The sequence below is a fragment of the Eptatretus burgeri genome, chromosome 9 (genome assembly GCF_056783735.1).
Source record: "Eptatretus burgeri isolate ZD-2024b chromosome 9, Ebu_testis_v1, whole genome shotgun sequence".
Lineage (NCBI taxonomy): Eukaryota > Metazoa > Chordata > Myxini > Myxiniformes > Myxinidae > Eptatretus > Eptatretus burgeri.
The window spans coordinates 12,105,417-12,132,916 of record NC_140969.1 but is presented as its reverse complement, the minus strand read 5'-3'; the positions used below and the strand labels follow the sequence as shown (position 1 = coordinate 12,132,916).

Genomic DNA, 27,500 nt, shown 5'->3' with positions numbered 1-27,500 from the left:
GAGACACACAGAAGTGATTGCAAAATCTCATGTTCCTCTGTGCGGGGGGACGGGCTAATGAGTAAGGCTTTGAACAATTAATATAAATAACAAGAGAGTCTCCTACAGATGACATTGCAGAAGGATGGGGTCGATAGAGAAAAATTATAATGGAGAGAAGGGAAGGTGAAGGTTGTGAGTGGGGCAGAGGAAGACCAGGAAAAGAATGTTTCCTAGACACAAGGGTAAGAGGAAAACAGATGTGAAACACAGGGATGGGAAAAGGGGCAGGAAGGATAGTGGGAGTGGAGGGGATACGGAGGGTGATCTACAAGTAAGTCAACATTCTTGATATAGAAATACTCTGTTATTACCACAAGAAGAGCATCAAAAAAAAAAAAACATAAAAAAAATTTGGAAGTTCGTTTCTTGTCATGAATATTATTTTTTGGCTTTGCTTTCAGGTTGATCCGTTATGGTTGAGAAATTAACCGTTGCCCAAAGAGCATGAATTGCTGCATGATATGAGCTTTGGCAGTCTGAAATTGTGGTTAATAGATGGTGGCACAAAGAAACGGGAAGACACGTCACTTTGGATCCACAAATGATTAAAAACTCCACCGTCAGCAAAGCCTTCTCACAACTAGTTCAGTGAAGCACGTAAGATGATCACGAAGACGTGCCGCAGCAAGATCGCCAGAAAACATTGACCGGGTACGAGACAGGTTCACCGGGAGCCCAAATAAGTCGATCGGACGAGAGTTGAGGGAGAATGGAACAAGTTATCGTATCGTGCAATTTGGGCAATTTCGAAGAAGGACTCTGGATGGAAACCAAACAAACCTCATCATGTTCAACAGTTTCAAGATTGTGACAAGAGATGACAATGACTGTGTGTGTGTGTGTGTGTGTGTGTGTGTGTGTGTGTGTGTGTGTGTGTGTGTGTGTGTGTGTGTGTGTGTGTGTGTGTGTGTGTGTGTGTGTGTGTGTGTGTGTGTGTGTGTGTGTGTGTGTGTGTCCAGGCCGCACCATTTTTACCAATTGAGCTTTTGTCATCAAATCTTCAACGAACCCTTATGAGATTGTAGAGAGCACAATGAACAATGTGTATAATTACCTTCGCATTCTGCGAAAGGTTATGTATTGGTCGCTGTGTATGTATTTATTTATTTATTTATTTGTGAATATGTGTGTGTGTGTTTGTTTGTTATTCGCATAACTCAGAAAGTATGAAACCAAATCGCTTGAAATTTGATGGTATGATGGGTTATTATCCAAGGAACATTTGATTAGATTTTGGGAGCGATCGGGTCAAAGGTCAAGGTCAAGGTCACGGAAAGGTCAAATTCGTATTTTTACCATAGCGCGGTCAATTTTGATCGAATTGGCATGCAACCAATGCCAAAATGTTCAGAATTAATTGCCCAATCTTGTGATGGGCGACATGACACAATTACCTCATTACGCTTGTTAGCGGTTGGGGGTCAAAGGTCAGTGGGGTCACGACCTTTCAAAATATGCGGTTTTTGTCATAACACAGTCAAATCAAAACCGATTTGCATGAAACCAACACCAAAATGTTCACCGTTCTGTTCCCCCCACTCTCATGCCAAAAACAAAAAAGTAGCGGAGGCAAAGGTATGCGCTCTACCGAGTGCCCATTATAGTTTGTTGTTTTTTTTAAACTGTTGTTTTTGTCAAATTTAATTCGAGCACAAACCGGATGTGGATGGACTTTGCCTTTATTTCTGGTCCTGCGTGCCATAAAATTTGGTTATCCTTTCGTCAATTTAGTCCTCATAATCGCTGTTTCTTGTCATTCCTCAAAGGTGTGTTACTTGGATTGCTCAAGTGGAAGGCAAACTCCAACCAGCTGGTGGATATCTTGCCTCAGTTAAGGCATATGCATGGAGGAGAGATTGTAAAGGTAGGAACCTGAGGATCACCTAACGATTGATAATTATGCGATTCCTTTTTGCTGAGATGAGAAATCCTAGCTGACAGAATTTTTTTTTTCATGCTCATGCTCTGATGGTTTTGAGTTCAGAATGTTTCATTCATTCATTCATTCATTTTATTTTATTTATTTATTTCCTTCTTTCCTTCCTTTTGACCCATCAGTTTTTGCAGGACATTTTGGACACTTTGTTTGCAATTTTGGATGAATCACCTGAAAAGTACAGCACTTTGGTGTTCCAGGCTCTGGTCAGTTGGCAATGGGGGCTTATGGTTTGGGCCTGAAAACAGCCTTTTAAAAGCTAAAGGACCGTTTTGGCCGACTTTGTTTTGCCTGATTGGAATACCTGTATTCAGAAGCTCCACAATGGTACCTGAGAGGGCAATCCGTGATGTCCATTTCATTGTGAAAAATAAATGTCTCTGAAATTTCACATTTGTACGTATGTTTGTCGTGACTTCTTTGCAATATAGTATCCTTTAATTGTCAGTTAATTTGTATCTCAAGTATTCTTCCTTGACAGGTGCACATCATCAACTTGCTGCGCGATGCCAAGTTCCATAACTTTCGACCAGTCATGGATATGTATATTCAGAAGCACTTTGCCGGTGCATTGGCCTACAGGTGAAACGATGATAGTGTGCGGTGTGAAGGGATGGGGGTGGGGGGTGCCCATTCTGAGCCGAGTTTTGCCTCAACCTGCGCAGTTGTATTTTAGAATCGCTCATCTTTTTGTGTTAATTCCTCTTGCCGTCGTTTGAGAAACTTGTTTCATCACAAACTTATTTTTCCGTTCAATGACTTTGGGCTGTTGGAGTAAATTATTGGGGATCCATGTTTTTGGGTTGATGTAGTCATTGCTGAATGCTTAGACAAATGTAAGCTAGCCTGTATTGTGTTTTAATGCATATGTACCCGAAGGTCAAATTTACGTGGTCTTTGTCCCAATACTAAAGTTCGATATTCTTGAGATTTTGTGAGATTGGATGAGGAAATGCAGTCCGACAAAAAGAAATTGTGATTTTCTTTCAGAGAACTCCTCCGCTGTCTCCAGTGGTACCTGGACCGATCGGTCGGGGCAGAGCGGCAAGACAGCCTGCAAGAAGCCTTAAAGGTGAGTTACTTTATTTCCTTCAAACTTCGCTTGTATTGTTGACCTCACAAATGGCATTTTCCTCGGATTTATTGCTCAAACTTATTCCTTCGTTTTCTCATTACCTTCGTAGGCTTTGGAGTATCTCTTCAAGTTTGTAGTGCAGTCACGACGCCTGTTCGTCCAAGCGACGGGTGGCCGAGACGAAGAGGACTTCCGAGGCAGTATCTGTGCCTTCTTCCATTCGGTGCAATGCTGCCTCGCACAGGAGAGCAAGGGGGCAGACACTGTTGCCTACACACAGGTTGGACACTGAAGGGTTTATTGGAGTGCAGATGAAGCATGAGTTCTGCTTTTATTTTGTTATATTTGACGTTCCTTACCCACCTAAAGACGTGTTTTTTGTTTTGTATGTTGGGATTTTAACCTGAGGCCAGAGCATCATGAAACAGTGCTGACTTGGGAATGTCAAATAGGGCTGTGTATATATTTTTGCAGCCACGGGTACCGAGACACCAGCTCGTCACTCAGGGGGATTAATCCCCGGTTGTCCTTGGGAGAGCCGGACCTGGGGCCACCGCTCACAATTAACGTTGTGGTTCGGTGGGTTGTTTTAGAACCATGAACGCTACCCAGTCAACCACGAGTTCCAGCGTCCACTGTCTAATTATTCCGTTTAACTAGAGGTCACGTGGTTACCTGAGCGGGGAGCGCGCCCTTAACTCCTTTATTGTCCCTGTGTTCTTCTCCATTTGTTCTTTCAATTCATTCTGTCTTATCGTCAGTCCTTCTTCCTCCTCCGTCATGTTCCCAATCTCTCCCATCGGTCTGGCCTCGCTCTCCCTCACTTCTTCCCGGACACCGATCAGACACTCCCTTACCTCCTCTCGCACCGCCGCCATTTCTCTGCCCATCGCTTCATTCATCTCCGTTTTTATTTCATCGCCCATCACGTCCATTTCGCTGCTATCTTCATCCATTTTTCTGCACCTCGCGTCCATTCTGTTTTTTTGGATCATCATATTTGTGTGTGTGCCCTGTTTTTTTCTATTATCCTGTCCATTTTTCTGTTGTTTTCGTCCATTTTTCTGTTTTTTTCTTCACTCGACATTTTCATTTATGCCATTAATTGCCTCATGAACAACATCATGTCATTCTCAGGCTGCACTGGTGGTGATAAACCGGCGTTCTGCGCTATCGGCGCCGCATTTTCCAGAGGCCAAGGGTGGGGGCTATCCTCCATCTCCCCCATTGCTTCCTCTTCACCCTCCATTGTGACTTCATGCGGGTCCTGGGTCAATTCCGTATCCATATTTAAATCATCTACATGGCCCACCGGGACCTGCCCGTGTTGGTCCGTCATTGTCCGTCCCAATAAATTTATAAAAAGCTTTTTATTTATTTATTTTCTTATTAATAAATTATTTGTCGATTTCCAACCTGTCCGTGTTTGTCCTTTCCTTCCATTGGTCTAGCATTGTTCGAACCGAGATAGACTGGGAGGTAATTACCACATATTTGACCAAAAAATTGACGGCACGCACCAGCGGTTAAAACGCTCGGCCGCCCTAATTAAAATCTAATCGAGATAATATTGGTGCTTTGCCGAGGGCACGCTCCCCACTCAGGTAACCACGTGACCTCTCGTTACACGGAATAATTAGACGGCGGACACTGGAACTCGTGGTTGACTGGGAGGCGTTCGTAGTTTTAAAACAACCCACCGTACCATAATGTTAATTGTGAGCGGTGGCCCCAGGTCCAGCTCTACCGAGGACAACTGGGGATTAATCCCCCCTGAGTGACAAGCTGGTGTCTCGGTACCCGTGGCCGCAACAATATATATAGATAATTGAGGGAAAGTATGTATGTTTGTTTCATTGACTCCTCCAAGCGGATTTGACTTTGGAAGCTGAAACTTTCAGGGATTAATGAGGACAATTTGAAGGTGTGTTCACTGTAGTTTTGTTTGATTCCATCCAGTTTTGGTTAAAAAATAATAATAATTCCACCAATGTTGGCATTTTCTTCCTTTGGGTGAGGGGTGTGCAACTTGAATTATCTGAGCTATAAAACCACGATATATTATATGTGCACATAATCAGTATGCATGTGTTTGCTTCATGTATGAAACCTAGGTTGTTTTTCTTTTCGGGAGTGATCGAAGCAGCGATCTGTTGCCTATTCACCGCCCAAATTATAGGGATGTGTTGGAAGAACATGTTGCACGTTTGGAACAAGATTGCTCGTTTGGCGGGTATTCTGTTTTGGTATTAATAGCTGTAAAGATAATAATATGACCCCCTCCCCTAGCTGGCCACTCCTGTAGGGAGGATTCTAGTAAAATGGAATAAAGTACTTGATGTTTAAAGTTATTGTTTCCTCGATTAAACAAGAAAACCTACTGAAATGTCATCCATTGATGCACCTTTTCATAACCAGACTTTTTCGAAACAGGCTCGCAGGAAGTTAATAGCTCAATTTGTCATTTCCTTCATTTTATTTATCCGAGCATTGTAAGAAGTGAAGTGGTTACCTTTGATGAATTGCTGACATTTATGATGTGGTGATGTTATTTGTTTGGTTTGTGTGCGACGAGAGAGATATTAAGAGTGATTCCTCAACAATTTAAGCAATTGGAAAGCATTGAATGGATGCTTGAGAGTAACCTCGGGGTAGTTCCGCCACAGGCAGTTGTAGCAGCACAAATAGGATTTCAACAGCTGCCGTCATAGGTGAGAGACACTCGCCATTTATGAAAATCACAAAAATAATCGAATCAATTGGTTCTTGTCACACACCAAACTTGTCCACGAAGTTTTGTCGGAATCCATCCATAGCCTTTTGAGATATTGTGCTATATATCGTTTTTTGGCCCTATCCTTCAATGGTTGGTGAAGAATCACTTTTAAAAAACTCTCTGATCCAGATCCAGATTCGGATCTTCACCAAGATTAAGTGTTGCTGTCCTGAGCTGGTCACCTACTTACACAAAAAATTTCGGAACGATTGCTTGAAAACTGTGGCCAAAATTCATGAGACAGACAGATAGACAGACAGATGGAAAATCCCTCATGGAATGACAACTTGGCGAGACAGAATGATACTCGGTAGCGCACATACCTCCGCCAGGTTGAATAGTTCACATTTTATATGCCACTGGTAGGCCGGACCTTAAACAAAATCGAATCGGCTTGTTCTTGTCACCTAACCAACTCATCCACCTCGTTTTGGTATAACTCGTCCACAACTTTTTGAAATATCATACGAGATATAGTTTTTGGCCCCACCTCTCAGTGGTAAAGCATCACTTGAAAAACTCTATGGTCCGGATCCGGATCTTCACGAAAATCAAATCAATTCGTTGTTGTCACACACCAAACATGTCTACCCAGTTTAATCCAAATCCGTCCATTTGAGATGTTGTGCAATATCGTTTTAGCCTCGTCTCTCAATGGTGAAGAATCACTTGTAAATCAAATAATTTTTGTTTCTGGATCCGGATTCGGATCTTCACCAAAATTGAACCGATTTGTCCTTGTCGCACACCCAACCTTTCCACCAAGTTTCTGCCGAATCCATCAATAACCTTTTGAGATATTGTGCTATATCTTATATTTGGTCATATCTCTCAATGGCGAAGAATCACTTAGATTCTCAGATCCGGATCCGGATTTGGATCTTCACCAAAATTAAGCGTTGCTGTCCTTGGCTGGTCACCTACACACACAAAAATTTTCAGAACGATTGCTTGAAAATTTTGGCCAAAAATCCTGTGACACAGACAGACAGACAGACAGACAGACAGACAGACAGACAGACAGACAGACAGACAGACAGACAGACAGACAGACAGACAGACAGACAGACAGACAGACAGACAGACAGACAAGCCGGTAGGCGGACATGGGTAGTCGATCAAGTCGAATTTAGTCGTTTTTCAGCCGTTACTAGACAGCAAAAGCGTCCATAGCAACGGTTCTCATTTGCACACAACTGGGTCATGGTATGAACCTACCAACCAAGTTTCATCAAAATCGCCATTGTGTTAACGGAGCACTGGACCGAACAGACATACATAGACAGACAGACAGACAGACAGACAGACAAACATATCGACGGAAATACTGATAATAAGGGTAGACTAGATCGACTACCCAACAGACAGACAGATAACGAACTTCGTTTTTTTATTGTTTTCGACCTGGGTTCATTCAAAGTCTATCTTCTCCGCCAGTTTTCGTAGGATCCGGCTGGAAATTTTTGACAATATGGCTGAATGTACTGCCCACAGTCGCTCGTGGCCCGATTTTTGATTTTCGAAAAAAAAAAAATTTGAGATTTTTTTTTTTGAAAATTTCAAAGTCCCGTTGCTAGACAATAGATGGGTCCATAGCAACGGTTCTCATTTGCACACAACTAGGTCATGGTATGAACCTACCAACCAAGTTTCATTGAAATCGCCATTGTATTAACGGAGCACTGGACCGAATAGACATACATACAGACAGACAGACAAACATATCGACGGAAATACTGATAATAAGGGTGGACTAGATCGACTACCCAACAGACAGACAGACAGACAAATGCTGCAGACCAACATACTTGGCGAAAAATATTTTTCACCAAAAACAAACTGGGGTGAAAACATAACATCCGGCCACCAATGATGGATCGTTTGTATTGTTGTAAACATCGTTGCAGAATAGAACAGATTGAATCAACATGATGCTGATCGAGGTATGGGAAGCAAGGACAAGTTTACGTTTTGGGGATTTAACCCTTTGTCTGAGCTAAAGGTCCAACGAAGGGCTATCGAGCCTTTTGCTCCAACGAAGCAATAATGGATGTAACATCAACCTTTCTTTGCTCCCCATGTCTGTTAACATCCTGTTTATTCCACCTATAATCGATCTACCTGTCCGCTGATACAGATCAATACTTACCGTCACTCGTAAAACCACGAGTTGTTGTTCATTCTACATTGTATCAGCGTAGTCTGAAACCTAATTGCCCGTAAAATGATTTTTGAGCATCTGCTTCGTTTGCACTCGAGTTGGAGCTGCCAAGAAGGCATGTCACAAAAGTTGGTCAAGCCTCCACTATGAAAATACGCAGATTTTAACCCGAACAATTACTGAAACATTTGAGCATAAAGAGTACGTAAATGCTACAAGACGATGTGCGAGCTATTTTGAATCCATCCATCCATCCAATAGGACCATACTCTGTACAGAGCGTTGGTGCTGCCTAAGCAGTCTCCTTGGCTATTGGGCACAATCCTGGACAGGTCGCCACTCCGACACAGGACACCAACAAGCTGGCACTCATTTTGCCGACCTCGGAAGGATGACAGGCAGAGTCAACCCCACCTGGTATTAATTCAACAGCGAGTGGGATTTGAACTCAGGATCCTCGGATCCCAAACCCACCACACGAACCATTAAGCCAACACCAGGCATTATTTTGAATGGAGTACGTAAATCGGTCAAATGTTCCAGTTGATAGATTACAACGTGTAGTGCTTAAAGGAAGTTTTTATATCTTCGTTCAAAAATGAAATTCATGATGTGGTGGGTTTTATTTAATTTCCTTCATTAAAAAATATATATATATATATATTTTCGAGGAATTTTGTCAGTGTTGTTTTTATTTTCATCAGTACCATTTTAGTGTCCATCCAACTTGTCCGAGGGGTGTACGTGTACAGTGCGTACTGATGTCACATGTCGACCAAATCAGGCAGGGCAGATGGATCACCCCCTCCGTGAAAGGCATCCATGAGCCAGATGGCTATTTACTGACAAGCCAGTTAATTATCTTGTAATTCTGGGATTAGCATGACATCCACAAGCTTAGAATCCAAATCTTTAATATTGCCGCCTTCAGCTGGATTTGAACTCTCGTCTTCTGGGACGCAAGGCTAATAGTTGGTTCCCTCTCGGCTGTTGGGGCACGACCTTTTTTAACTCTCTCATTAATACGGTGTAAACAAACATGCATAATGTGGTGTGGTCTTAAATTTAGATAAATAATTATATTCTCCACCACCAAATGGACAAATGTAATTTGTTATTATTGCTCGCTGTGTGCTTGTTTTACAGGCAGCCTTCCTCGGATCCTTCCCGGCAGTGTACGGTGAGCTAATGCGGCTACTGGGGCCACGAGAGGTCGCGGGCCTAGTGCGGGACACGCTGGGAAGTTTGCCAGGCCTGTTGCACGTGGCGCAGGTGTTGCGCGGTGCACAGCTCCAGTGCGTTGGACAGACCGTGCAGAGCCAACTCTTTGCCTGTCCTGGTTCGTTACTCTATTTCCCTGCAGTATATTAATGGTGTGAACACCAGATTGCACAATTGTTTGAAGCAGATGTGTACTGTCCTCGTGAGATGATGGTGACGTACATTAGTATTATTGTCGAGCATTGAAATAGCTCGTTGACTCATGCATTTACTCAGGAGTTGTCAATTGTATGAGGGAGAGTCAACAAGTCTCTCCCCATCTTTTAAGCATTTCCAAGCCTAAAACATAAGTTTGCTTTTCCACCAGCACAGGAAACTCAACGACTGCTGTGAAAAATAAAATCTTGCAGCACTGGCTGGACATGATGGAGAAAGGGAACGGACTTCTTCGTTAAATTTAGTACTTGCAAGCTCGATCTCGTTCTCGAAGACCTAATTTGCAAGAGTATAATCGACGTCCATTTTGTGACTTTGGTACTTGCGGAGGCATCGTGCTGGATGTCAGAGGATGCCATTCTTTGGGATGACTGATTTTGTCAAAATAAAAAAAATTACCGTTTTATAGCCAAATTAAATAGGGTATGTAGGGAGTGAGGTATTATCAACTATTCTTTGTGGAAGTGCTCGATTACAGTTTGCCATCGAGTGCGGACAACATGCATTATGAATAATAGGAATTAACCAGGAAATGTTCTCGGTTTCAATAACGTTGTAATGTATACATTTTGGATTGGTAGTCCATTGTGGGTTCGGCCCACTGGAAGCATAATTTCTGTGGAGCATAACGACACCGCTGATGTGGTGTGCCCAGGTAAAGTTTGCACAGTTATTTGCAATTTGCTCTGGGTGCCGGCAATAATTTGCCCACTCTTCGCGACCTTTAGGATCGTTAACATCCACCAACCAGTGTAGCAGATGTGACGTCCAGTTTAACGTAAGTCAGAGGGACGCACTTCATGGTGCAATGCCCTGCCTGTGAAGTACCAGTTTATAATCAGGCAAATAATCGAACAGAGATGAGATGACTCAGAGATGTCGTCACTCCTTGGTTGTCATTTCCCTGGTCTCTGTATATGCTCCGATTGAGGCAAGTGATCTCACCGTGAAGGACGCATTCTATGCCACGCTCGAGTCTGTGGTTGATCGGTGCCCCAAGTGAGATACTCTTCTCGTCTTGGGGGATTTCAATGCATCGACTGGAACTGATAGGGATGGTTATGAGACGTGTGATGGTCCCCATTGGTCTGGAACTATGAACTTGAATAGCACTAAGTTCCTTGACGTTACAAGAAGTCATGGACTTAGGGTGGCTGGTTCATAGTTTCAGCGCCCACAAGCTCATCGCTGGACTTGGTATTCCAACGCTGGTGTTGTGGCAAAGGAGATTGACCATGTACTCGTTGATGGTTGCTGGAGGATGATCCTGAACTGCAGGGTCTACCGGAGTGCTCAATTCCTCAATACTGACCACCGGCTTGTTGTACCAACTCTTAAGTTGCAGCTAAAATCCAGGAGAATGGTAACATCCCAGCCTTGGTTGGATGTTGCGAAGTTCAAGGATGAGAGGTTAGCTCAGGAGTTTGCGAACAGGCTGAGTGGTGTTTTGCGGGATCCTGAAGAGTTGTGGAGTGCCTTCAAGACCACGGTCCTTGATGTTGCCGGTGGATGTCTTGGAACTCACCGTCGGGCAAAGACGAATTTTGTCTCTCAAGGGACACTGGATACCATTGACCAGAGTCGCAGGGCAGGCTGCATGGCAGACCTGAGCTGATCAGGGAGCTGAGGTGTAAAACTATGTGCGCTATAGGTGGACAAGGAGACCAATGTGCAAGGAATCTGTGAGGGGGTAGAGTATCACCTGTGGTCAAATGATTCTCATCCTGCTTACAGGGGAATTCACACATTGCATTCCTCCAAGCCCGTCCCTCAATGTACTGCAGCTAGAGTGGAGGGTGGTAGGCTCTTGAGAGAGGAGTCTGAAGTGAAGGCCCGCTGGGCCGGTTACTTTGAGCGGTTGTACCAGGCTGATCCACCAGCTGTCGAGTTGGATATCAGTGGTTTTACTATTGTTGTTGCTCATCCTCCAATCAAATGTGGTCCATCTTCGTTTGTGGAAACACGGGCTGCGGTGAACCAGTTGCAATGGGGTAAAGCTCCAGGGATCTGTGGCATCCATGCAGAACTTCTCAAGGCTGGTGGAAATGCTGCACTCATGTTGTTGCATGCAGTTCTGTGCTCTGCCTGGAACACAGGCATCATCCCAACTGACTGGAAGAGGGGCCTTGTTTTCCCTCTCTGGAAAGGGAAGGGTGACGCTGCTTTCAGTGCCGGGCAAGGTCTTTGCTCGGATAATTCTTGATAGGGTTCACCACCATCTGCTTGAACACCAGCGTCTAGAGCAGTCAGGTTTTACACCAAAGAGGTCAACGATTGACCGTATCCTTGCTCTTCGTGTCGTCACCGAACGTAGACGAGAGTTTTGGCAGGGGCTGCTTGCAGCCCATATTGATCTCTGTAAAGTGTTTCATTCAGTGAATCGGGATGTCCTCTGGAGGATTCTACGTCTTGGTGGGGTGCCACCAAAACTGATAAATCTGATGTCTGAACTCTACTCTGGTACTGAGAGTGCTGTGAAGTGTGGTGGTACCATCTCTGACTTATTTCCAGTTGTTACTGAAGTTTGTCTGGAGTGTGTCCTGGCCCCCACACTTTTCAGCATTTGTAAGGACTGGATTATTGGGAGGATATCGGAGAGATCAAGCTGCGGTGCATCTTTTGGGAATGTCAAGATCGCTGACCTTGATTTCGCAGATGATGCAGTCATCTTTGCGGAGACTTTAGACATCCTTTTGGAGGCCCTCGAGGTGCTGAATGAGGAGTCGGAGCCGCTGGGATTACGGGCTTCCTGGGTCAAAACTAAGATCCAGGCTTTCGGTGACATCTTGGATGCTGCTGTCTTGTCTGTGCCTGTTTGTGTTGAGGATGTTCAGGTCACCGAGAGATTCACTTGCCTTGGCAGCGATATTCATGCCTGGTGGCTGTGAGCAAAAGATCAATAGTTGTCTGGTTTGGGCCTGGGGAGTTATGGATTCACTGGATCATGGGGTGTGGTGCTGCCGGTACCTGTGCGGGAGGACGAAAGTCTGAGTCTTCAGGTCCTTGGTGCTTCCAGTCTTGCTCTACAGATGTGAGACTTGGACTCTGACCAGGGATCGGAGATGGCGACTTAATTCCTTTGATACCAGATCTCTTCGGAGAATCCTTAGCTATCGCTTGTCAGACTTTGTGTCCAACGAGCGGTTGCTGAGAGAGACTCAAATGAGATTTGTTACCTGCATTGTCCATGAGCATCAGCTGCGGCTGGATGGACGTGTGCTTCGTTTTCCTGACGCTGATCCTGCTCACCAGATTCTCTCAGCGAGGGAGTCTCGTGAGTGGAGGAGGCCAATGGGCCGACCACTTGCCTCGTGGTTGCAGCAAGTTGATCAGCCTCTCAAGGAGATGGGGATGGGCCAGGCACCCGCATTGGGGGGGGGGTGCAGACGGAAGCCCCTGAAGCACCGGCGGAAAGTAGACGCAGTGACTCACTGCTCCAGCGCATGCTCCCGTACCTGACCTGACCTGTCAGGATCTGGAGTTCCAATGAAGAGCATAAACTCTACCATGTGCTTGACATCATTATGCCGTATAGTAAAGTCTTTTAATCTGTTTATTAATTTGATTCTCCCTTAGTATTTGGTTCATTGTGGAAGCAAAGCACGTCAGAACTGTCATTGTTTTAATTTCTCATCATTGAACCATTATGATATGAAAGGGTTTATTAGAGAGCCATGATGACGACGTTGCACCTTTACGGACCATTATGACGGCGTGTATCGTTGTACTGATCTTTGGTGATCATTTTGACAGTTGTTCTCTTTTCCGTCAGAAATCTCATTGCTCCCATCAGGATGTGAGCGACGAGAGGGTGTATATGAACACTTCATTTCTTGAAAGAAGAATATAAATCACCGTAAAATGGGCCACAGGATGTTATTGATGGATATTTCCCTTTTCATTTGGTCCTTCTTTCTGACAGAAGCTCGAAGGGTCTTGCTTCCCGTTGTGCTGCGTTATCTTCACTCTCACCTACAACATCAACAAGAGCTACCTCTGTGTGCCTCCATACTGGGAACTCTCTTCTCCATCATCAAGCGAGATTCCACGGTCTGTGCATTCTTTTTCATGTGACATCTTGATGTAACCATGAGTCAGCTGGGTTGCAGTAATTCCAGTTTTTTTGTCACTTCTTTATCCAAATGTCCTGGCGTTTTATTAATTATTTTCTAGTATTTATTTAAAAAATTTTTTTTTTTTAAAGAAGCAGTCGCATTTACAGCCCCACACTGAAGGTAACCACTTCACTTCCTGGATCTGTCAATAACGAGTCAGGTGATGAGCTGCAAGACGTTGAAACAGTTGCTTCATGGATAACCGGCTTAAAGCAGAATCTGGGTGTTGACACACCTGAACGAAGGATGTGCTAACCTGCCAAATGAGATCTAAACGTCGTTTGTGATTACGAACGTTACTCGTTCTCCCAAATTTGAGCCTCCCAGGGATTATCAAAAACCCCGACAGTTTTGTCTGCATGACGAGACGCTGAACAACACTCTTTAAGAAATACCAAATGTTCGATGAAGCACAAGACACAAACAGAGAATCCCACACAAATGACAGACAGACAATTTATGATATACTGTGTAGCCAATACATAGAACAATGAATGAACCTCTAGAGTGTCACAAGCACAACTCTTGCACACATAAGCTCATGAGCCGGTTTGCATCTGGGCGGTCCACTGAGCGGCGGGACGTGAGCCCAGGGTGTGCAGGTCGAGAGTCCCTGAATGCGAGCAGACAGGCGATGTTGAGCTCTGCCTCGTCCTTGACAGGCACGTTGAGCAAAGGGGAGAGCAAGCCAAGACGAAGACATCAACGACCACCAAGATAATGGCGACAACGAAGGAAATTCAGGATGGACTCCTCCTCCTCCTCCTTCCCCTTCTCTTCCAACCCTTTCACCTCCTCTTCGTCCTCCCCATTCTCATCCTATTTGCTCCTGCTGTGATGACTTCTCTTCAGCACTCCCACCTTTATTGGCACCGTCTCACCACGCCCAACTCTGAAACCATGTTCTGCCCACCCCGAAGCAATGCCCAACCATGGTGGCCCTTGCGAGTAGCGACAACCTATGGTGCGCATCCTGGCCATGCCTGCCAACAGTGCCGGATCACATGCGCCCTCTGGACCTAGGTGGGCTCAGCTTACAGGGCCGCTCTGTTTCGCCAATCACAAGGTGGGCGTCAGAGCTGACAGAGCGTCAATTGGCAGCCATGATGAAGTCACTGGAGTGCTCATCACACACATTGTGATGACATCAGGTGGAGCAGCTGCCATTTTAGAGATCCCCTGCCGAAAGCTACCTCACCCAGCCCATCCCCAATCTAGTTCGGACGAGGAGGAACCCCAAATGAGACATCTTTACCCAATCCAGCACTAATTGGGACCAAGCCCTTCCCACCAAGTGGACTATGCATCAGACAACCTCGCTCTAATCATAGATTAAGATAAGCAATGATGTAAACCCTCCATGAGTACCATGTTATACCTTACTTTTAACTACCATACCCCACCTGCCCCACTCTCCCTCCCCCGTGAATATAACAATACTTTTTCACTCTGACCGTTTTGGGCTGGCAGGTTAGCCTCGAGGTGTGTGCACTCGCCCTCGAGCTAACTCGCCTCGGTTTGGATATCGACCCAGCGATAAACTCTCATTCCGGTGTTTCTCAGGCTGGTCTGTACAACAGAGTCCACCTTCTCCCGGATGGACATTAATCTGGAGAACCCATCAGTCAACACTGATTAAAGATCCCACGGTGTCTTTCACGAAACGTAGACAAGTTATCGCCAGCACCCGGGAAAAATTACAAATTCCTGCTTGGACTGTGGGTAAGAAGTGGTTTGGTATCCCTGGAGGTTCCGTGACACCAGGTTACACTGCTGGCCATCTCAAGAGTGTGGTTGCTGCTTGGACAGCAGTTCCACACTATAAACAGATTTGCTAGTTACCTCCGCCACCGAAGGTGAAGGCGGTTATATTTTCACCACTTTCTGTCTGTTTGACTTTGTACAGGATATCTCAAAAAGTTGTTGACGGATTTGGACGAAACTTGGTGGACAGGTTTTGGTGTGTGACCACGACGAATTGATTCCATTTTGGCGAAGATCCGAATCCATATGCCTGGTGTTGGCTTCGTGGCTTGAGTGGTTGGTTTGGGATCTTAGGGTCCTGAGTTCAAATCCTGCTTGGCTGTTGAATTCATAACAGGTGGGGTTGACTCAGCCTGTCATCCTTCTGAGGTCGGCAAAATGAGTGCCAGTATGCTGGTACACTGTGTCGGAGTGGTGACCCGTCCAGGATTGTGCCCAATATCCCAGGAGACTGCTGAGGCAGCACCAACGCTCTGCACAGAGTATGGTCCCGATGGATGGATGGATGGATCCGAATCCAAAATTTTTAAGCGAATCCGTCCATAACATTTTGAGAGATCATGCTATATATCAGTTTAGCACGATCTCTCAATTGGTGAAGTATCGGATGAAACTTGGTGGACAGGTTGGGTGTGTGTGACCACAACAAATTGATTCGATTTTGGTGAAGATCAGAATCCGGATCTGGATACGAGTATTATTTAGTTTTCAAAGCGATTCGTCACCATTGAGAGATGGGGCCAAAAACGATATAGTTCTGCATATAGTCCGGGAGCCAACCGATCAAAATTAAAAAAAAATTGCCCGGTCTGCTATAAAATTTTTGTGTTGATTTTCATAAAGAGACACCCTTTGAGTATATGAAAACCAATGTTGGCAATGGTGAAACTCTTGCGCAACAACACAGTCAGCACTTTTGCGAGCCCCCTCTGATAACAAAATGTTGGCAAAAGCGAAGATGTAGGATGGGGGTAGGGGTAATTCATATTGTCCTAAAATCATAACCACTAAACCTATATACACAAATGACCCCTCATATTAAAGAGGAGTTCATTTCCTATATCACAATTGGTGTAGATTTAACCTACCTACAATTGACAAGGTTATATGTCAAACAACAAAAGATTTATGTAACTCAGAAATGCTTGACTATCAATGGGGTCAGGAACAAGAACATACTTTTACATGCCATGGTTTTAAGGAAGATAAAATTAGAAATGGATTAACACAATATTGTGACATGAAACATCCTCTTCAGAGGAAGAGTCACTCTGAAACAACTCCACCACATGAACCTCTCTGACCAAGGCATATGCATGTCACTCAGCAAGGCACAGCAGCCTTTTTGCATGAACATCGTTTCAGACATTTGGATAATTTTGCACATGCAAGACACCGTTTTGTCTATGTTTGGCTTGGCTGGCTTAGACATGAGAATTGGGACCAGTTTTCCATTGATAAGGGTTCTGCCAAATGTTGTGGCTGGGGGAAGTGCTCGGTCACTGAGATGTGCACGTCTACAGCAAGCAATTGATACAATGCTCTTAAAACAAGGAAGTAAAACGCATCTTCTGTTGCTGGCAGTGACCTAAGGTCTAATTTTGAAGAGACAAACATATGCTGCCTGAGGGTATCCAAACAGCTGAACCCTTTTTGGCCATGCAGAGCAGTCCAGTATACTCTGGCCTCATCAATGACACATTCTGTTGCTGCCATTTCACTATCTCTTCCAAAATCAACAAGGTGGGGAAGGTTTCCTATCAGTCCCAGAGAAACCTGTGCCGCTCTTCTTTTCACAGGAACACAGGCATCATCCCAACTGACTGGAAGAGGGGCCTTGTTGTCCCTCTCTGGAAAGGGAAGGGTGATCGCCAAGACTGCAAAAACTACCGAGGGGTGACGCTGCTCTCAGTGCCGGGCAAGGTCTTTGCTCGGATAATTCTTGATAGGGTTCGCCACCATCTGCTTGAGCACCAGCGTCCAGAGCAGTCAGGCTTTACACCAAAGAGATCAACGATTGACCGTATCCTTGCACTTCGTGTCCTCACCGAACACAGACGAGAGTTTCGGCAGGGGCTGCTTGCAGCCTATGTTGATCTCTGTAAAGCGTTCGATTCAGTGAATCGGGATGTCCTCTGGAGGATTCTTGGTCTTCGTGGGGTGCCACCGAAACTGATCGATCTGATGTCTGAACTCTACTCTGGTACTGAGAGTGCTGTGAAGTGTGGTGGTACCATCTCTGACTTATTTCCAGTTGTTACTGGAGTTCGTCAGGGATGTGTACTTGCCCCCACACTTTTCAGCACTTGTATGGACTGGATTCTAGGGAGGATGTCGGAGAGATCAAGTTGCGGTGCATCGTTTGGCAATGTCAAGATCTCGGACCTTGATTTTGCAGATGATGCAGTCATCTTTGCGGAGACTTTAGACATCCTCTTGGGGGCCCTCGAGGTGCTGAATGAGGAGTCGGAGCCGCTGGGATTACGGGCTTCCTGGGTCAAAACTAAGATCCAGGCTTTCGGTGACATCTTGGATGCTGCTGTCTTGTCTGTGCCTGTTTGTGTTGAGGATGTTCAGGTCACCGAGAGATTCACTTACCTTGGCAGTGATATTCATGTCTCTGCTGGCTGCGAGTCAGAGGTCAATAGACGTCTGGGTCGGGCCTGGGGAGTCATGGATTCACTGGATCATGGGGTGTGGCGCTGCCGGTACCTGTGCGGGAGGACGAAAGTCTGAGTCTTCAGGTCCTTGGTACTTCCAGTCTTGCTCTATGGGTGCGAGACTTGGACTTTGACCAAGGATCTGAGACGGAGACTTAATTCCTTTGGTACCAGGTCTCTTCGGAGAATCCTTGGCTATCGCTGGTCGGATTTTGTGTCCAACGAGCGGTTGCTGAGAGAGACTCGGATGAGATTTGTTACCTGCATAGTCCGTGAGCGTCAGCTGCGGCTGTATGGACATGTGGCTCATTTTCCTGACGCTGATCCTGCTCACCAGATTCTCTCAGCGAGGGAGTCTCATGAGTGGAGGAGGCCAGTGGGCCGACCACGTGCCTCATGGTTGCAGCAGGTTGACCATCATCTCAAGGAGATGGGGATGGGCCTGGCATCTGCCTGGGGGATGGCCAGACGGAGGCCCCCTGGAGTACCGGCGGAAAGTGGACGCAGCGACGCGCTGTTCTGGCACATGCTCCCATACCTGACCTGACCTCTTCTTTTCCCCTTCTGAATGGGTAGCTCACTGTGTCACATCCACACAACACATATGTGCACAGAAGTGTAGCTGCGACATCAAGAGGATTTTCTGGTACTTCTTGCTCAACACTTCTACCAGCTCATGAATAGGTAGGTATTGATTCTGCCGTTGTATCCAGAGTTCTTGCAATGTGTTCAAGCAGCAGAAGTGATATATACACAGCATAATTATGTCTGTATCTGTTGCATGCACAACAGCTCGATGGTGATCAAGATATTCCACACAATACGCAAGATGAGCAATAATCCTTGTGTCTGCCTCTTCATGTTCTTCACAAGGTAAGTCCAGAACTGAACTTGATGCTGATGTGATGGAAAGAGTGTGACCTTTGTTTTCCATCATACCACCAATAATGATGGTCACTCCATCCGGAATAGCTTCAGGACTCTCACAAAGGGAAGTGCCAATGAAGTTCTGAAGATTTCCTTTATTTCTTGGATTCTTCATGAATAAATTCCAGTCCGGAATTTCTAGACTCTTGGATGGTGAGAATTGTCTTGCCTGGTCTGTCTGGTTTCTCCTCTGCTGCTCATCACCCTTCAAATATGGCTATCATCAAAATCATACTGATCACCAATGATGTTGACACAGTTGCACATTTCAGGTTTCAACTGCAGGATACACCTGCTTGCGAAGATACAGCTGGGGAAGTTCACCAAATGTTTTCACACCCATTTTTTGGTATTTATTTACAAATGCCATTGTGTCTACCAGATAAACTGTGTATAGGTCACTCTGTGGTAATGATGGCAGCTGTAAAACAACATCCTGCTCAGCTTCAGCAATTAGCACTGCCACGAAATCAGACTCGTTGCCTTTGCGCATTACAAACCCCTGTGCTAAGCGTGGATCAACCTCAAACAGGGATGATGGATAGTCTGTCCACTCATGGGAAAATGCAATCTGTCTTGTGACTGGGTCGGCATCTCGATAGAAACACAACACACGTGTAGTTGCAGTCTCATCTTGATAGATCCTGATTAAACTCTGTTTCCTTGATGGGTTTGATTTCTTCTGTGAGGAGAAAGTTACCAGCTTCAGTGGTTCAATCTTAATAGAGACCACCTCTTCTGCTTTCATAATGGCTTCCATGCCCTTAGCTTGAGCATGGACCAAGTCTTTTGAAGCATCCTTCACCAGTTGCTCTATTGAGCAGATCCACTTGGTTGTTACACTGGAATGGGTTTATCATCTGCTGGCATATCACTTTCTTGATCTCCTCAACATGCATATGTTCTTCTGTTGCCTGCTTATGTGTTTCTCCATGATGAGTAGATTCCTGTTGGCCTAGATTAGCCATAGACTTTATGTTCTCTGATACAGCTGTGAGAAATGGTGCTGTTTTCACATATTTATCTCGAGCAGCTGGTGCCTGAGATATGCGTTTGAACAGAGATGTCTTCCCTTCATTGTTGTATGTCTGCTCCAGGGCCATGTCACTCCAAACACCATTGAATTTTCCTTTTGGAAGAGTGAACTGTGAAGTACCCAACCTGGATCCAGCAAACCTTAACCGAACTGTGTTCAATAGGAGTAAGAGGATTTTGGGGGTAGGGGGTAACTTTGGTTGACAAAAATGTTAATTTTCTCTTTTAAAAATTGATAGAACTCACTCAAATTTGCTGTTTTAATTAGCCATGGATACCATGTTCATATCACATTAAGAGAAATTAGTATTCTAATGCAGCATCTGCCTATGATAAGAAAACTTCTAAACGCCATCTTCAAAAAACGCTATTTTTAAGGCATTTTTCACAAAATTATGTACTTTTACGAGGTTTACTTTCACAAAGGCAATTTTTTTTTGTCATTTTACAATGCACTGATTGAATTCTTACATTTAGTTCACATTTATTTTTCATGAATGTGATTTTTTAATTTTTTTAGAAATTTTATTGACAATTGCTGTTTTATCAAATTTTTCAAATCTTCCTCAAACAAAAACGGCCGCCAAAATTTTTCGCAAGAGCTTATGAATTGCCAACATTGGTTTTCATGAACTGCAAACATATATCTAAACATCCTGGGGGTGTAAAATTTTATAGCAGAGGCTGTAAGGTCCAACCCTAAAACAGCCTCGTACACAGGTTGGCTCCCGGACTAATAGCATGATATTTCAAAAATGTATTGGGCCCGACATGTTCTCGTGGATCAGGCAATATGTGGCGGAGGTATGCGTTCTACAGAGTGCCCTTCTAGTTTGTTTAATGTTTCAGGTCAACGGCCTTCCTCCACTTCCCATGGCAACTAATTTCTTGACTGTTTCATAAAGTAAAACTTCTGTTTGCATGCCTGTGTGTCTGCATGGCAGCATTGATGATGATGTTCTATAAGTTGGTGGGGTGATTGAGCTCCGCATTTGAAATATAGCAAAATAGTTATCATAAGTTTGATATTGTGAAGAAAACTCAATGTTTGGTGATGAAGTTGTTGTCCAAAGTGAATGAGATGACATGATTATTTGCCATTGTAATTTGTCCTAACAACAACCCATCCAAATTGTAGAGTCAATACGAGACTTTCAAAATGACGTATTCTGTCCCAGAATGCTCGGTGTGCGTGCGCAGAAACTCTAGGAAACGGTGGTGTTCGGAGCAACATAAAGTGTATTGTGTGTGCGAAACGAGGATTGTTACGTAGAATGGTTCACAAAACTTCGAAAAGAAGTGAGAGAAAGGGACGTGCCTCAGCCTCTGCACAACGAAGACTTGGAGAACTTTCTCAGATCGCTAAATGGGAAGCTGCTCGTTGTGCAAACTCTCGACCACGCGTGTCGGTGCGAGGCCGGGGTGGAAGGGCGTGCGCTACACAAGCCCCTGACAGATCGCTACCAGTAAATGGACTTTGAACCTTGTAGGAACGGTGGAGTGAGAGCCATTAACAGGAGGTCGGAGGAGATCAACACCTCTCATTCTCGTCCACTGGTATTTCTCGTATTCCCTGCATTCCCGTGAGTCCCATTCGCATCCAGGAACACAACAGTCGTGGTTAATCATCTTGAAATTGCCACTCTTTCGTTTAAATGCTGAGAATTATGTTAAGAAGTCAACTTCACTCGACTGATTTTGCGCGAGCAACGGCAGGTTAAAGCTGCCCAGACGAGCAGAAACGGGTCACCGAAAACACACACACAGCACGTGCGCGAAAGCCTTCGTTGGCATTCATCCGTCATTTTGAAAGTCGCTTATTGAGAAGAGTTCGGGAAACTCCCACTTTTGAGACAAAGACTTTCATAGCCATTATTTCAAGCTTATCTGGCTTACGAAGACCACAGTTCAGGAAATTTCCAGGCAAAAACCATGTCTGTATCCGTCATAATCACTGTATTTCACGTGTAAGTGACGGCTCCTTTATTCTTCAGCTAACCTTGTCCCACCAGGCATTGCTTCCTGTGTCCGATGAGTTGGACCTCTTGGCAGCCACTCTCCCTGAGGTCCTGGTCTGCATCCTGGTGGAACTCCTTGGCCGTTCACATTCTTCAACGAACCATCGTGCTTCCCACGAGGCCACCAATATTGTGGTACGATTCTTTGAAGTCTTACTTTTAACTGAAGCACCGATAACAGCGAAGTAACATGTCTGTCGTTAGTTAATATCCAAGAGACTACGCTACAGGCAGGACAGATGTTCAAAGAAAATGTACAACGGAGGATTATATTTGCAGTTCTTGGGAAGTGTTTGCACATATCAACATTCATCCTGTTCTCTTTAGATATGGAAACAACCTTTCAACCTTCTGGTCCATCTCTTTCTTGATTGATGAAAAACGTTTGTCGTTATTAACTTCCACTTTTTATTGCTCTGTAAGACGTTCTTTAAGTTTTTTCCATGAGTTTCAAAGGTAAAAATACAGCATGGCTTGAATTGATGCCTGGACAATTTAGTGCAATATTTTCGAGATGAAAAATCTAATTTTTATGAAGATTCCTCGAGCTTTTTATATGGCTGACAGATGGTTCTGACCCGTCCACTTACTTTCTGGTACGTAACACACATGGTAACCACATCCGCTGGAATGATATCAATTCGTTGAACGAAAAGGCCGAGCTTATTGTCGGTTTTTTGAATCTCGTGACGAATGAATTTGGAGGAAAGCAATCTGGTGATTGAGCATATCGGCGTTAAGTCCAGTATCTGCCAAGTAAAGAAATGCACAGAAAACATAAGGGGCTTAGTGAATGCTCTGGTTTACACCGGAGCGAGGGTGATTCCGAGAAACTGCTCCATCACATGACTCGTGGGTTTAAAGGGGTAGTAAATGCGATGGTTTTGCACCACCAGTGAGGATGATTCCAGTAAACTGCTCCATTTACATGATACGTGACACCCCTACCCCCCCCCCCCCTTACAAGAAATCACAAGGATATTGGACACAGACAGGTGGAGGCCATTCAGACCATCGTGCCTGTGCAACATCAACACCAGATCAAAATGAGAAAATGCAAAATGTTGTTTCTTTCTTTCTTTTTCCTTCTTTCCGGGGAGGGGACATGTAGTCTTGGGTAAAAAAAAAACAAACACATCATCAACCGCACAGCACCCCTTGACGAGACCCCCACCAACAGCACTCTGTACACAATTACCCATCAATGCTCAAAACTACCTAAAAGTCCTGCCAACATCCCCATACCCCTCTAGCTCCATAACTTCCAGGTACCTATCTAATTCGAATTTAAACTTATCTACTTTTTCTGCTGCCACCACCTTTCCAGGGAAACCATTCCATGCATGAACTACTCTCTGAGTGAAAGTCCTCTGCTTTACTACCATCTTAACTCTCCTCTTCTTTACTCTCAGGCGATGGCGCCTGGTTCTGTCACTGTCTCCTCTGTTGAATAATTCATCTGCACTTATTTTATCTTTACCTTTCATTATCTTAAACATCTCTATCGTATCTCCTCGCAACCGCCTACTTTCTCGTGAATAAAGCCCTGTCTCCTTCAGCCGCTCCTCATAGCCGAGTCGAGCTCGGCCCTTTCCAAAACGCTTGTATTAAAAGTCCTGCAAAGGAATGTGGTGTTCAGTGTTCATTTATTTGATGACAACAAAATGCTGAACCAACGAACTGAAAATTATCTTTCCAGCAATGGATGTTCAGGTGAAATCAAAAAAAAAATTCTTCCCCAAATATCACTTTCATTTGCAGAATTTTTTTTTTTTTTTGTTGTTCCAGTTTGGACAGGATCACCCCCAAAATGAATATTTTGACATCAATTTTTCGGAAAATTTCCCCTTCGACCGCCCTCTAGTAAGGAGTTGTTTTGCTCTTTGCATTCCTTTCTTTCAAAAGTTTTGCAGTTTCACCCATGCATCTGAGTTCCAGCCATTGGTTGGACAGTTCACCTGACTCCACGCACAATTTTTGTGGGGTTTTTTTTGTATACATTGTCGAGGCTCGTATAAGAGCTAACACATAACGTATATATATATATATATATATATATATATATATATATATATATATATATATATATATATATATATATATATATATATATATATATAACAAGGGTCAAGGGGAGCAGTAGACGAGGGGTGGGAGAGGGAAGCACAGAACAGTGGGGAACAGAGACATTAGGAGATCTTTATATACCAGGCCACCATGTTGGTGCTCGGTGCGAGGTTGAAGAATTCTTCGGAGCTGTAATATTCACAATCGTGCCGTGCCCTTCCCCTATAAGTTTTCCCTTCTGTGTAAAACGACTAAAGCGACAGTTAAAAGGAGTTTGAGCCGATAGGCGTCGGTGCCTTGTGAAGATCGGCTTCAGCAATCGAGGCAGTGGTCTGTTGTGTGTGCACCACCCAAATTACTGTGTGGCATTCTCTCAAGCAGGGCTTTAACCGCTGAGGTTTCTCCGTCCTTGCTATTATTTCTGAGTATTATATCTGGACTATATAAGGTGTCGTGCATGCATGCGTCCGTCTGCCCGTGTGTGTCGCGCTTTATTTTAAAGGGTTCCTACTGTTGCAGGATAATATAAATGGTGCCAGCTACAAAAGGGTACCTTGTCTCTGTTGGGTGGCCAACAAAATCACCCGATCACTGTCGGGGGGGGGGGGGGTGACTCAGTCACCCTTCGTGTAATGTGCTCGTAACGATGAAATAAAGTGTCCCATCCATTTGGTCTGAGTTTACGGAGGGAGGAGGTCCAGACCATGGTGACAACTGTAACGGCTCGTCCCCACGAGCGAGATGGGGACTAGGCATGGGTAGCTGCATTTCTGACATCCCGGCTGCATCCTCACCATGAACACCATAACACTGTACATGCTGTATGTGATCATCGCATTTCATGAAAAGGGAATATGGTCGGGACAAGACGTGCAAGCTTACCTTCTCACTCCAAGTGCACACCAAGTCGAAGTGCTGGTTTTGATTATTATTTGCATGATATTCTCTCTAAAGTACCATTTGACTGACTTGTTTACTTTTGTTTGTTTATTTGTTCGTTTAGTCTTTCTTTTATTTCGTTTATTTAACGTATGTTTAGCAGGACAATTAAGCTTTAAGCTTACTTGGCGAAACTCCGCATGATAGAAGTACAAGTTATTGAGTTGCCTTGCTTTAACTCGGAACCAGACTTGGTGGTGTAATGGTTGTAGCGTATGCCGTGGGTCTGGGAGGTTGGCGGCTCGAACTCCGACCGAGTCATTCCAAAGACTTTAAAAATGGTTCGTGTTGTTTCCTTGCTTGACGCTCAGAATTTAAATTATAGAACATGGACAAGCATTGCGTGGAGGCATGGTGGACCTCATGACCTCCTACCTTGAAGTTCCTCAGAAGGGAACGCGTATGTATTTATTTATTTAACTAAGGAAACTCTGGCTGAGCTTTTGCCTCGTTAAACTACACTGCATCGGAACGGGCATTCGGAAGTTGTTTCAACGTTGAAGTTCCATCGCGACGTCTAAGAACAAGAGCACAACGTTTCCATTAGGCTTCAATTAATGTTGTTTGGACACGCGTTTGCCCGCTGGGATCCGTCCGAGGGCTTTGGAACAAAAGACCGTTGTTGTTTGATTTCTTTACACACCACAGTTACTCCACTTTTACAAGCCCATTTGGAGAGAAGGAATCGTTTTGTTTCCGTTGGTGGTGTTGCGAGAGGTCCGTGACTACAAGGGTCTCAACTCTGACCTATTGGGTAGTTTTCATTGTTTTGGAAAGGATCGTCTGACCGTGCCAAAGCAATTTTGTTGTAATTTTTCTTTTTTATCAAGTCTGATTTTACTCTTGTACAGGTTTTGAATGGCAAATGAGTGCATTTCGTTTTTTTTGAGTGGTCCCTGATGGGAGAGGCGAGCGAATAGCAAAGAAAGCCGACTTGGCGATGGAAAGTTCTCTCGCTGATGTTCTGCTCTCGCGTTGCCCTCGAGACCCTGAGCAAATGCTCGGCAGCGGTTCGTTTTGTTGTCTTCTTTGCTCGCTTCCTCTTGGTGCCGAGCGGCGCTTTCACATCGTCGCCAGCTGTCTGCTTGAACTCGGGCACGACGAGTCTCTTCTGCACGTCCATTGATTTACAAACTAATGGCCAAACGTAAATTGCCGGATATACCGTAAGTGCTTTTAAAGTGTACAAAGGGGGTATCTCCGGTCAGGTAGTTTAGCGGATGGTGTATACGTATCATGAGCAGAAGCAATTATAAACGGACGCGTTCAATGATGTTTGTCACGAGGATCACGAAAGCATGAGCTGAAACACCTCGAGAGAAATCGGACATCTGGTTAGTTGTGATCGCTGTGGAGTCACGACCCAGGGAGCTCTTTGATAACCAATGTTTTTTTTTTAATGAATGACAGCTTCAAAATAACAAAGGTCTTTTAATCCTTTGCTGTTAGGCTTTAAACTGGGTAGAACGTGACCCTGTGGCGCATTTTCCTGTGATATTTTTGGTCCGTCGATGACGAGCCACCTGACGGGATGAATCCTTTCACGATAGGGTGAATATGTATCGTGTTTGCTGTCCCTGCTGAGACAAATGGCTGACACTCATTTCCAGCAGCTGCTGGAAAGCTTCGGCAACCGCGAGCACCTCAGAGTAAGTTGCACACGACTTCACAACCAATTGAGGTCGAAGGCAATCGACGCAAGATCTCTTAATCCTGCCGATGCTAGTTCCACGGTCTGATGTGTGACTGCACGAGAGCAATCGGAGTTTGTTGCTGATTTCCATTCATTAAAGTTGTATTTGTATTCACAATGTAGCTTGGCACGACACCACACCTTTGTTCTGCTGCCTAAACCACGCCACAAAGCATGAGAGCCGACCCTCTACCTGTCTGGCCGATTGTGAGCGTCGGATGGGAGTTTGTCTTGTGACTCCTCGAGTTTTGATTTGGCGGATTCGTACGAGATGAAGCAAAATTGGAAGGATATGTGACGTATGAGAATTTACGCAATTGGAAGAGCAGAATGGAATGTGGACAGCTGATGTCACCGTCTTGCTCTGGGGCAGGTTAAGCAACTTTTCAAGCCAAATTACCCGGTCCGTCGTGCAGTTTTGAACGGAAATCGGCGAACTGCAAAATGTGAATGAACTTGGACAGTGGAGGAGTGGAGGATGATGATGGACAAAGCAACCTCAGTTTTCATGTTTTATCCGCTTACGGCGCTGTCGTGCATCGGCTTCACTGTTCCGTGTGATTTATAACCGTGTGGCTGCAGGAATTTCTGCAGCAGATTTTCAGGGTATTTCAATACCTGCTGCAACCGGATATTTATCCACGAGACTGGATGGCTATGCGGACCGTCACCAACAAGTAAGATCCTTACCCTGGTGGTGTCTCCTGATGTTTGACTCCTATCATTTTGTTAATAACGATACCAAGCTTCATTCAATAATCATCTCGATAGTTTGTAGCTGAAATGTGAACCGCCTGTTGCTGCCACCGCAGGTGTGCGTGCGTGCGTTTTAATGTGTTTCGGTTTTCAGAAAGT

At 44.7% G+C, this 27,500-nt stretch overlaps 1 protein-coding gene across 6 annotated transcripts in view; it reads left to right on the top strand.

The window, feature by feature from the left end:
• DOCK4 (dedicator of cytokinesis 4) overlaps positions 1-27,500 on the top strand; it is a 289,016-nt gene that overhangs the window by 162,498 nt on the left and 99,018 nt on the right. For all 6 annotated transcript variants that reach the window (XM_085894107.1, XM_085894106.1, XM_085894104.1 and 3 more), the window contains 10 exons: positions 1,809-1,906; positions 2,101-2,184; positions 2,460-2,560; positions 2,969-3,050; positions 3,163-3,333; positions 9,137-9,329; positions 13,350-13,477; positions 21,923-22,081; positions 26,503-26,601; positions 27,228-27,322. In XM_085894107.1, coding sequence (XP_085750233.1) covers positions 1,809-1,906; positions 2,101-2,184; positions 2,460-2,560; positions 2,969-3,050; positions 3,163-3,333; positions 9,137-9,329; positions 13,350-13,477; positions 21,923-22,081; positions 26,503-26,601; positions 27,228-27,322 — 1,210 coding nt within the window. The remainder of the gene's footprint in view (positions 1-1,808; positions 1,907-2,100; positions 2,185-2,459; positions 2,561-2,968; positions 3,051-3,162; positions 3,334-9,136; positions 9,330-13,349; positions 13,478-21,922; positions 22,082-26,502; positions 26,602-27,227; positions 27,323-27,500) is intronic.